Raw genomic sequence first — 12,551 nt, 5'->3', positions numbered from 1 at the left:
TGCTTCTTTACGGAGAAGGGATCATGAAGGTGTGGCCGCGTTTCTTGCCCAAGTTTGTTTCAGAGTTTCACATCTCCCAGAGCATAGACGTACCTGTGTTCTACCCTCCTCCCTATCCTTCCAGGTTGCACAGGTTGGGCCCTAAGAGTGCTTTTAGTTTCTATGTTGCAAAAACAGCAGAGTTCAGGAGGGTTGACTAGCTGTTTGTGGCATTTTCCTTGTCGAGCAAAGCTCTGGCTGTTAAACACATCATATGTAGGTTGATTGCACGCTGTATAGCAGAGTGTTAACATGCAGGAAAGGAGCTTATGCCGGGCATCGGGGCTCACTCCACTATGGGTATGGCTGCTTTTTCAGAACTTCAGAGGGGTGTGCCAGTTAGAGAAATCTGCCAGGCGGCGACATGGTCATCTTTGCATACCTTCACCAAACGCTACTGTTTGTCGCATTGCAATGATGCTAGTTTTCGAAGAGCGGTGCTACAGAGCTTCTATTATAGCGACTTTCATTCCGCCACCAGACTATATACTGGTCTATCTGGTGAGAAATCTGCGGGAGAAAGCAATCCATTGAGGAGGATTTACTTACTGGCAATGTTATTTCTATGGATTCTTCTCCCGCTGAGTCCTCATCACCTTCCCAAACCCTCTATGAAAGTGCTTGCTTTCCTTGATGACTGAAAAGAGAAGATCAGATATCTCTTATTGGGCTCCTAGGCCTGTTATGTGTATGTTCTATTCTGCTTCCTAAATTAAAAAAAAAATGAAAAAAGCTCATGTTACATTTGTTTTTATGAGAGTTGTGGCTGCTTTCAGCCGATTACACATTCTTCCTCTGCATTAACTTAGCTCGGAGGGCTGGCGGAAAAGGTTGAGGAACTGAGTTACTGGATCATAGTGACATATGTACGACTACCGACGTCCCGTCTGGAGTCGATGACCTCCGCATCAAATCGAGATGGATCCACGCTGAGTCTAGTTGCACTATGCCCCCTGTCAAAGTTTTCTGAGAAGCTGACGCTGAAAGGGATATCTGATGAGGAATCTGCAGGGGAAGAATCCATAGAAAGAACATTGTCAGTAAGTAATTTCTCCTTTTTTTCTCGATCCCTACAGGCCTGCAATTCTTGACTTGCAAGTTTTTGCATCGCTAACTTATAGTTTCTACATGGAATCTGAATGCAATTTTAACATACCTAATGGCATGTTAAGGGTTGTTTTTTCCGTTCGCCATCTCCTCAGCTCGGTGCGTGAGTCTGCCGCAGGCTCTCTTGCAAGCCATCATAATAGATATACAAGGAAAAATTTGAAGTGACACTGAGGGTGAAACAGAATTTGCTTCCTTAGGTGGTGTCTGGTTTTCTCCGATCGTAAAAGATTAATTTTCCTGTATTCTACATGCCTCCTCATGTTTTCAAATTAGAGGAAAGGTTTCATTGTCTTGATCTCAACAAGACCTTTAAGCTTCTAGATCGCTAGGACAATTTAAAAAGACAACCAACTGTCTCTTTTGTGGGAGCTAGAATGAGCAAAGTAGTTTTCCAAACATCCATTGTCAAGATGGATCATATGTTGTATAATAGAATGTTATCACCTCACAGGAAAAGAGGCCAGAATCTCTCTGGGCTTACTCGGTTAGGGGCCTTGCAGCCCCTTCGGCTCTACAAAGAGGTGCTCCTTTCGCCAGGTGGCAACCTGGTTTTCTTTGCATACGTTTGGCAAGCACTATTGTTACAATTCATCAGTAAGTCAGAATGCCCAGTTCAGGAGCCCCATCTTCTAGTTTTCTGGTGTAGGTGAAGTTCCTCGCCTTTCTCCCCCTCCTCCCAGTTACATACTGCTTTGAGACAAATATCTAAAATAAGGAAAGTGTGGGAGGATGCAATATATAAAAAATTTAAAAAATGACCACAGGAAATGTTCTCTCCTACACATTCTCCTCTCACAGGTTTCTTATCGCCCTCCCAGTCAATTCCACAAGAAAGAGAGGTAGTCATAGTTAAGCCTATTTTTCACTCTGGGACTGGAATTTGGAATAGTAAATGGAACCAGTCCCAGAATGTGGGAAAGACTTTTTAGAAGACAGGAAAATTAAAATCGCTTCTGGGGACTTTTTCTAGCATGGTGTTGAGGGGTCTGGATGTATTTGGCACAGAACCCTGAGGTGCTCACTGGATGCTGAAAATATTTTCGAGACCAGCTGCCAGAACAATCCATCGTTAAGACCATTACCAGGTGTAAGTAATTTGTTCTTTTGTTTCATAGATCCTAGAAAAGTTAGAGAATTCATTAAGACTTGTAATGTCTGAATTTAAAATGATGCTGCATATGCCGCACATGAATGATTTGTGAAATGTGCATTTACGCAGAACAAGTTTAGGTCTCAAATTTCTTTTCCTGCAGTTCACGTTTTGGTCTTTCAGGGGTGGCTCTGCTTGCTAATGCTCCCGAGAGAATGCCAGAGAGGAAAAAGAAATTGCAAGAAGCTGTAATTGATGGAAAGCCAAGTACATCCTCATTTGGAAGTAATTCACTGAAACCTACCTCTCGAGGGGCCAAACATAGGACAATGTCTCAAAAAGAGGAACAGCTTGCTGTCCAAAGAGTAAGTGCATTTTATTCATCATGGTTAATGTAGAACAAAGCCTAAAACAGGGAAAAAAAAACAATTCCTCAATTCATAGTTTGTACATAAGTCCCAGATGGAAAACATTTGTTAGTTCCATTTGTAATTTGCCACACTGATCGTTCTTATTGTCAACATGGAATTGTAATGCATTGGGTGCTTCTTACAACATTTTAGTAGACCACCGCAGACTGCAAACTGCTCCATAGATTACTATTTTTGTCGTTTGGTAGATTTTCCATTCTTATGCCAAGTATACTTCACCTGTGTGACCCCCCCCCCCAGCACTTTTTGCTGGACTTTTATTTTTTATTTCTTTTTATTTTTTATTTCTTTTTATTTTTTATTTCTTTTTATTATTTCTTTTGTCTGTGTTCCTGGATGAGTGAGAACCTTTTCCCCCATTCACCCCTTTTACTCTGGGAGTCATTTTTGTGTCCCTCCATACTTCTTGGAGTCATGCTTTCCTCCAACTTTTATTGGCAGGTGTAATATACTTTTGCACCACACAGCACTTTCTTTGCAGTGTTGCTGGTGAGCCCCTTGGTCTTCCCTTTTATTTTCTTTCATTCTTCTTGTAGGAACACATATTCCCAAGGGTATAGGGATACTTGGTATCTGTTCTAAATTTTATATTGTTAGATCAGCACACACCACCTTATTTTGAGTGCTGCGGAGCTTCACAATATCCTTTCTCACTGCTCCTGTAACATTTCTGTTTGTGACCAGCATGCCTGAATGACTGGTTGCAGTGGACGTGTTCTACCAACGATGGGTTTTGTTTTTTTTTATACTTTTTTTTTTATACTTGCAGGCTGTGCTCACAGCTACAGTAATGCACTGAAGGGTCACCATTTATCCAAAATGGTGAATGTTTTCTTTTCGCCATTTCTTGGTGTGCTTGTACTTTCTTGGGCCTTTGCTGCTGTGCTGTGCTGGGTGGGGGAGGTCATAGTTTGACTTTTGCCTTTGTTAGGACTCCTTTGAGAAGTCCAACAAGGCTCCAGAGTGTCTGGGAGGACAGGAAGCGGGGTAGGATCCTGGAACTCTGCTGGTCCTTGTCTTCTGGCATACCTGCCTGGGACCAGTTCCAACTGGGAGGCTCACTTTCCTAAAACGACAGCCACCCCCCAATGTCTGAATGTGCCATGAATGCTAATTGGCTGGTTGTTGGGACAGTTTTTCTGACATCCAACTAAGGGCTTCGTAAGACCGTTCAACCGAGACAGTGCAAGACTCCAATCTTGGTATAAGGCTGTACCAGCTGAGTTCATGGCAGCGTAGACAGAGCAGCCAGGCTTATCTTAGTAGGGCGAGAGGGCTGCAGAATCAGTACAATGAAATTGTAATACAAATGGTCCAAAGAAACACTAACACTACGTAGCGTAAAAATAAATGGTGTATTTAAATACAAGTAGGCCCAGATAAATTTGATTACTTTCAGTAATACCAGGGTAGTAGACCCTGTCAGTTGTACAGTGACGCTCAGTAAGAAATCACATAGTAATATTAACTGGGCAATATACGTTTCTGATGTAGTGAAACATAGATTCTAGGAACAGTTTAAACCTATAACTCTGATACAGGATAAGTTATTCTAGGGGAGTCGGATCTTGCGGTGTAATATTCAATTACAGTTGCTTTTCAGTTCACAGGCTAAGGGAAGCAATAACTCTAGCTTATTTTAGGATAACACCGTTATGTTCAAGGTAAGTAAAACCTATACTTTTTTTTCTTTTCTATTTTTTATTTAAAATGTTTTGTTTGGTTTACAAACTTTTCATTTATAATTCTCATTCAATTTCATAAAATGCAATTATACTTATAAAAAACAGTTTCTCTTTTTTCTTTCTTGTATTTAAGTTTCCTTTGTAATGTCTATCCAAAATTTCATTACTGTAATGATGAGCCATTTGTCGTTTCCTTGTAGTAGGTGTGCCCATCTCTCTTCGGTTGTCATTGTTTTCTTGGAGATCTTGAAAAAGTCTCTATACAATTCTCTTTTCTCTTTCAATGCTGGGCAAATCATAATCGGGTGATATAAGGTTTCTCTTTCATCCTGGTTTCCACAAAATCTACATGCAGTAGATATATTAGGTGGTTCATTAATCATTGCTAGGTAGTCTCTAGTTGGTAAAATGTTTAGTCGCAACCTCAGAAATAGAACACGGATCTTAGTGTTTGGAAATTGATTTAGGTATTCAGGTATCATATTAAGTGCTCTTACTTCATTTCCACCTTTAAGATGGCGTTTAAAGGTTTTTTGGAGATCTATCGTTTTAATCCAGTCATTATTGTTTAGTTTTCGTTTCGCATGCTGCGGTCGATTGATCAGCGTTTCTTCTGTGATTTCTTCTATCTGCATTTTCGTTTTTATATCCGCAGTCCATTTTGTAAAAGCTGAGACTTGCATGGCTTGTTCTTTTTCTTTTAGTATTTCTAATGAAGGAATCTTATCCTCTGATATGATTTTTCTGTATAAATCCATCTGTTTCCATAGCACTATGGATTGCAAGGATTGAAGACCCAATTCAAATCTGATTCTTTCTATGGGAAATGATTTCGGTAGGGCTAATGTTTTCCTCCAATATATTCCTTCCAAATAGGCCCATCTGATTATTTGCTGGTTGACTAGGGTTTCACTCGCATAAGTTCATATCGATGTTACCTTTTGTTTGTATAGCAAGATGGTTGCTTTGGCTGAATAGGCTCCATATTTCAAATGGAAGATTCGGCCTCGTCTCGCCAAGGATCTGGCTTTCTCTTCAATATATTTGTGCCATTCTTTCATTCTTCGAAGGGTTAATCAAGACACCCAGGTATTTAATCGTCTTTGTTGGCTTTATTTCTTGCCCTTCTGCGATTAGTTTCCTGTCTTGTTGAGTTTTTATTTTCTGTGTTGACAGTTTCATCACTTTTGTTTTGCAAGAATTGATTTGTAATTCATTCTTTATCGTATATTCTTGTGCTTTGTTCAGTGTTTGTTGTATTCCTTTCATAGTTTTGTCCAGAATGATGATGTCAGCATATATTAATGTTATTTCACTGTTGATTTTGGGTGGGTTTGCTTTGTTGTTTAGTATTTGTTCTTCAAAGTCGTTGGTATACAAGTTATATAGGCATGCTGCTAAAGGGCAACCTTGCTTCAGCCCATTCCAAGTGGGGATGGATTCTGTAACTGTCCCGTTCGCTGTTAGTCACACTCGCACCAATGTATTTGCATACAGTTTTTTTTTATTGGATTTAAAATATGCAAAGGACAACCCCATGCCTTTAGTTTGTTCCATAGTTTTTCTATTTACGGAGTCAAATGCCATCTTTAGGTCTATGAACAGAGCATAGATTTGTTGCTTACTGGTGAATGCTTCTGTTTTTAAGATGTTCAGTAACAGAAGATTTACATTGGTTCCAATCTTAGTTACAAAGCCGGTTTGTCTTTTAGTTTGTTTCCCATTATTCGCTGCCCAATTATATTGAGTTTTTTTTTGAGATAACCTGTGAAAATCGTTCAGAGGGTCTAAAAGGTCTATTGGTCTATAGTTACCTGTGTTTTTTCTATCACCTGCTTTGAATATCGGAATCAAGATGACAGTTGTCCATGTAAGAGGAATCTCTTTGGTCTTTTCAATAGTTTGGAATAGATGAATCAAGATTCTGGCCCATATTTCCGGAGCTTCCTTGAGCATTGAATTAGAGAGACCGTCTGGGCCTGGGGCTCCAGATGAGTTTAGAGCCTTTATGGTGTTTATTATACTTTCTTCGTCCCAATTAAGGTTCCACAGTGACATGTCTTTTCCGGTATCTTTGCTCAAGTTCTGTTCTTTGTTTTTATACAATTCTGTATAGTGCTTGACCCATATGTTGGCCTCTACTTCTTGGATCAATGTTTGTTGTTTTGCTTCATTGTTCATCAGAGACCATAGATATCTAGTATTTTTTGTTTTCAGAACAGTAAGGATTGCTTCTGCGTCTTTTTGTTTCATCATTGCTTTGTTTGCTTTTAGAAAATTGGAGTATTTTTGTTTTTCTTTTCTGATTTGGTTTTTATAATCTGATTCCTTCTTTTTTCCAATTTGTCGCAATCTTTTCTGGTATTGTTGTTTTGTTTTGTTTAATTTCGCTGTTATATTGATGTTTGTGTATATGGTGTGCTGTATATTTGGACTTTGAGTTGACAGTTTTATATTTTTCTAATATCCATCCATAATTCAGTTTTGCTTCATCGTTCATCACCACATTTCCCATAGAGGTGAGTATTGCTGATACTTGGTGTTGTTGAATTCTCAGTTTATTCAGTCCATTTGTAACTTCGAGTACTGGTAAGTAAATACAATCAGCTTCTTTCCCCTTTACTGTCCAAGTAATAGATATTTGGTGATGATCGCTTGCCATGTGTGGTGCAGTCGTTTGTTGGTTGTTCGCATAGAATGATGTTAGGAATTTTCATTTCCTTCATCCATTTTCTTGCACGACTTGTCATTTCTTGTAGATTATATTTTTCCCCTCCTTTGTTAAAGAGATGTATATTGAAGTCTCCTACAATGATGAATTCATTGTTGCAATTGGACATGGTAATGCGGTCAATTTCATCGCAAATTGAATCAATTAGTTTGCTGTCGGATTCCAGTATATATTAAAGATTGATATACACCCGAATTCCTTGCTCTGTTAGGTTGTTGTCATTCTCCGTATTCAAATTAATGGTGATGTATTGAGCCCAAGAGTGGACTTTTTTTCTGGCTACTATAGACCATGCAGGGATGTTTTTCATTAAGATCATCATTCCTGAGGCAGGCCTACCTATGGTCGAGGTGATAGCAGGATTCATCCAAATTATGTATCCTTCACATAGGACCTCGTCTGTCAGCCATGTTTCTTGTAGGCATATAATTTCTGAGTCTGCAATAATTAGTGGAGAATCTTCTAGGAGATGTTTATGACCTCTCATATTCCATGATGTTAGGGATATTTTGTTTAGCTGACCTTCACTTTCTTTTGGTTGTTATAAGTATGTTTTCCTTGTTTCTTGACATTGGTTTATTCTTCTGGTTTCAGATCTTAGTGCTAGATTGCTAGAAGGTTCTTTCCCAATTTTATCTTTGTTTGTTTGCTCCAGTTTTCTTTCTTTTTTGTATTGATCAAAGCGTGCTAAATTCTTGGATTTCTTTTCAGCCATACTTCATGTTACAAAGATGTCTTCTGTGTTAAATCCTATTTTTCTCAGTTGATGGTTCATTGCAAGTACAAGTTGCATAATCTCTTCCGAGTAGAAATCAATATCGACTTCTTCCATGTGGTCTTTGTTTGGAAAAATGATTAGTTCTAGGTCATCAGTTCCGATTGACTTCAGTTGGGGTATAGCTTTGAATAATCGAAGAATATTGCACCTGTTAAGTATCACTGGTGATACTGTAGATGTCATTTGAAATGGCGATATTCGATGAGCATACGTAGTAGTTAGTGGGTTATCAAATTTTGGTCTCATAATCGGTGGACTTCCACAAGAGACTAGTCTTTCTTTTCTTTTTGTTTTATCTTGCTCAGGTGAATCTGGCCAAATTTCCTCGTTCGATACCACTGAGTAAGTGAGTGAAAGGTTATTTGCTTCTTCATTTGATCTTTGTGTGATACTTGAGCTCTCCATGGTTGAATCGGTTGGACTCTCCCAGGTTGAATCGTGACATTCATCTATGATTATTAGTTCCTCGTCTTGTGGATTGATAGTTGGTGGATTATTTTCTGTCGAGTCTTCGATTATCTGTATCTCTCAGATTATTGGAATCATTTTTTGCTTATTCATTGAGTCTTGATTAATTTCTTCTAATAACTCGTCCAATGGATCAAGCTGTATATAATTGGGTTTTTGAGATAATGTTATCGAAGTCTTGTTTGTTAGCAAGTTTTTGTTCTGTTCCTGTTGCCCCTTATCTTTAGTGTTTTCTCGTTGTTTGGTTGGTTCGGTCTTACCTGTAACGATTTTTGAACTGTGTGCATTTTACGCAAAAAGGCACGAGAACCTGTTTGTGTTTTTTTTAATTGCTTGTTTATGTAGGGATTTGGTTGTTACAGCTTGATCTACTGTTCCAAGTTTGGCCAAGTCAAAGATATCAAAGGGTGTACATATTGGTGGTTCTTTATTTCCCGGAAATATTGGGATTGTAATGTTACGTAGCTCTGTTGCAAAGTTTTGCATTTCATATTGTTTTTGGTCTATCTTGTTATCATCCATTTTTCCTTCAGTTTGGGTTTCTTTATCTAGCGAAAGTGATTGTGCTGGAATTTGTGTTGGTTTTTTTTGCTTTGTCGTCTATCAGTTTCCATCAAGATTTGTTTATCAATGCGATCTGTTCGTGCCATATGTGCTAATCTTTCTTGTATGGTATTTGTAAAGGCTTCGAATTGAGTTTGGTCATAATCATTGCAAGAAGAGCTGCTTGGTCTTTTGTTGCATCGACCATATATTCCTGGATTTTTAGGAATGGAATCATTGCATTAGAAAGTACAGCTACCAGGGTGTTCTGTAGATCTAACATTGTTGTAGGTATTCTATCCGGAGATTTGTACATATCCTTTGGTAATTCCTCTTTCATACTCATGGATTGGGAATTATAATCCTCTGTTCTTTGATTTTGTGTACGATTACGCGGTATTTCTAGATTTGTTTTTATCGGCATCTGATTTCCTTTAGATGTAATCGGGGTAGATGTATTGATTTGTTTAGATTGAGCTGGTGTATGAGCTCTATTAAACCCTTATGGTTATTTTTCTTGGGAATCCATTATTGCATCTATTTCCGTAATATCTAGCGACAGCCGTGCTAATCGGATAGGTAGAGATTTGGTGTAATCATCGCTAATGGAGTCCGTAGGATAGTATGTTGCTTGCCATTGTTGTTTTGCCATCCTTGCTCCATCCTGCAGTGATGCAGTGCAGACAGTTTTTCCAGATTTTATTTTTTGTGATTTTTCCCTTGGTGTTTTGGTTAGTTCCTGGATCATGGCGGCTGGAGTAACCACAACCGATGGTGGATTATCCAAGTGGATTTCTGGAGTCATAGGGACAGGTCTCTCCTTTGTCTTCGATGTTGTACTTATTTTAGTGTAGGGATCTTTTTCTGCTTTGTTATTATGTTGAATCATTGATGCCTCAGTTAGTTTTTCACCTGTTTTGTCTTTTATACCTTGTTTTCTTGTGGGGCTCTCATTAGTTTTGTATGTGTCATTCCTCGCATTTTCGAGTATAGTAGGTGACCTATCTTTCTCAATCAGATTAGTGCAAAGACTGATTTTATAGGCCGTTGCTACGGACTCCTCTAATTTCTCTTGTAATCTGGTTCGAGGCTTTGTCAGTTCCATTATGCTAAAATGTAAGTCCACGTATTACACAGTGGTCTACTTTTCGTCTTTTTTTAGTTAATTAGGTACACTTACCAGTAGTTTCTGCCGATCACAGCCGTTAACAGCGGATAACGGCGCGCCCTTTACACCTTGCGGGCTTCACGCCGCAAGGGTCTCGCTGTGGTGTTTTTATGCGCAGCTTCCGGGGGGTGTGTCTCCAGTATCACGTGACCAATCCAATGCTCGGCCCGCTCACGTGAAACTGCTATCAGCTCCAGCTGATAGGTTTACGCGAATGGAGCGGGTCGGGTCCACTAGCGATGGTAAGTCTCAAGTTATTTAGTATTTCACTCCTTTCTATCACAGAGACAATATCTCTGCAGCATTCGCCGTGGAACAGACGTTGAGTTTCCAGTACGGCACCAGGCACCAGCCAGATGTGTAGTACCTTCCCAGCCGTACAGCAGATAACAGCGCGCCCTTTACACCTCGCGGGCTTCACGCCGCAAGGGTCTCGCTGTGGTGTTTTTATGCGCAGCTTCCGGGGGGTGTGTCTCCAGTATCACGTGACCGATGTCACGTGACCAATCCAATGCTCGGCCCGCTCACGTCAAACTATCAGCTCCAGCAGATAACAGCATGCCCTTTACACCTCGCAGGCTTCACCTATACACATTTTACAGGAGCTATCAGCAACTTAAAGGCAGGTATAAGACTGTTTTTGTGTCTGTCTAAAACAGACCAGGGAAAGCAAAACCCAGTGTTACACTGTATGAATGACTCAAAAGTTATTCTAGGTAGGTAAAACCTAATGAAGACTTATTCTGGACAAGCTAAGAGTCAGGGGACGCAAGACCCAGTATGGGGGACACACATACATTTATCCTAACAGGACTAGTGAAGTGAAACAAACCGCATTACTTTTGGGAAGAGGCACAACCAAATTACAGGTGAGTGATATAACCTTACATCTACTTTCTATTTGAATGGCGAAAACAGTTTCTAAGGAAAGAAAGATGTTACATATACTTTGCAAAATAGCATAACATTTCTAAGGTAAGTAAAACAACCTTCTATATACTTTTCAGAATGACAGAACAAGGTAAGTAGTAACGTTTGTAGGTTTTCACTCTCAGGGTTAGTTACCAACCAACTTCTTTTGCAAGTAAGTAACTTTGAAACGTGTTTTCTTTTTTTTTTTTAACTTTTTTTTTCTTGATTTAGCTAAAATGAATCAACTTTTCAATACATTTTCAAGATACAATATTTAAAATAGAACATTAATATCAACACATTTTATATTATATTATAATGCAACACTACATCTTTGAGGTAGTATTCAATTAACACATCAATTGCTTTTAAATATCAAGGATTTTACCTTGCCACCTTACTACTAGTCATGATTATTGGTTTCATAATACATTAGAAGTTTGAACTGATTCGACACAAATGACACTCTGATTCTTGCATCAATGTTGGGATACTTGGTCTAATGCAAGAACCGTGTTCCCTGGTTGCAACACCTCAGATTATCCAATGCAATTATACAAATAGTGTTCGTTGAAGAGTGTATCATTTTGTTATCATTAGACTTGTTTGAAACAAGTACTATCAAAAAATGTTAACCATGATAGCTGCATTTATGTCTAAACGTGTATTCCATAAGTATAAGACCACATCACACCTCATCTTTCTAAGTCAAACCGACCATTCAAAGGTGTAACATTTGCAAATCATTAAGCTGCTGTAAATCAAGTGATGTCAAAAAATGAACAATGGCAATTCGAAAGCTGATGGAAGGGGTGGACAAGATCATAGCCCACCTATTGTCTGGAGGCAGGTATCCAATATATGCAAAATGTTTACAAAAAAGCTTCTGGCTAACCGGTACCAGGACTGAGCAGTAGATAATTATGTTTGAGTGTTTCTTTACAAGCCCTGTTGTCACAAAACCGACATTTGTTTTCCACCGACATTATGCTCTTGCGTTCAGCCATTAGGTCTCTGGTCGGCCATAAGTTCGGACGCAGTATAGAAGATCTGATGAATGGTGAAGGTGACTTACACAGATAGGGTTCCATCACTCGAAATGATGTTTCACCAAATCGATTGTTTACAAAATGTTTACAGTTCAAGCACAATCTTCTTGTCTCGATCCAGCCTGTCAGATAGATGTTGCGTTTGGCTCTGTCAGGATCCATAATAAGAATTTCTACGGAAAGATCTGCAGCAGCTAATATGCGAAAGATGCTTCTAGTCCATGTTTGTACAAATACGTGCTCTGAAGAAAATGCATATGTTGACAGGTATCTTCAGAACAACATTCAGATTGGTAGAGATCAAACATTTCCTGAATAAAGCACACAAGCGCCAATGGTATAAGGCACTGAGCGAGACTAGCCCCAGTTCATATCACAGCCATGGCCCTGGGGTACATTGCGGGAGTTGTAAGACTTGTCGCCAATATTTGGCCTTGATTATTGAAATTGCTGATTGACACAATTGCTTTGGTTTCCATCCCATACAATAAACTTGGGATGACCTTTTGATTCCAATATATTAGGGCAGAGTCAAAGAAAACTTCCT

General features: G+C 39.1%; 1 protein-coding gene across 1 annotated transcript in view; it reads left to right on the top strand.

The window, feature by feature from the left end:
• Positions 1-12,551, top strand: part of ATP13A1 (ATPase 13A1) — a 547,512-nt gene that overhangs the window by 393,442 nt on the left and 141,519 nt on the right. Inside the window, exon 20 of the mRNA XM_069604021.1 lies at positions 2,423-2,604. Within this exon, the coding sequence (XP_069460122.1) occupies positions 2,423-2,604 (182 nt within the window). The remainder of the gene's footprint in view (positions 1-2,422; positions 2,605-12,551) is intronic.

This window comes from Ambystoma mexicanum, chromosome 3q (assembly GCF_040938575.1).
Source record: "Ambystoma mexicanum isolate Mex_15411 chromosome 3q, UKY_AmexF1_1, whole genome shotgun sequence".
In the NCBI taxonomy this organism is placed as follows: Eukaryota; Metazoa; Chordata; class Amphibia; order Caudata; family Ambystomatidae; genus Ambystoma; species Ambystoma mexicanum.
This window is presented reverse-complemented; position numbering and strand designations above follow the sequence as displayed.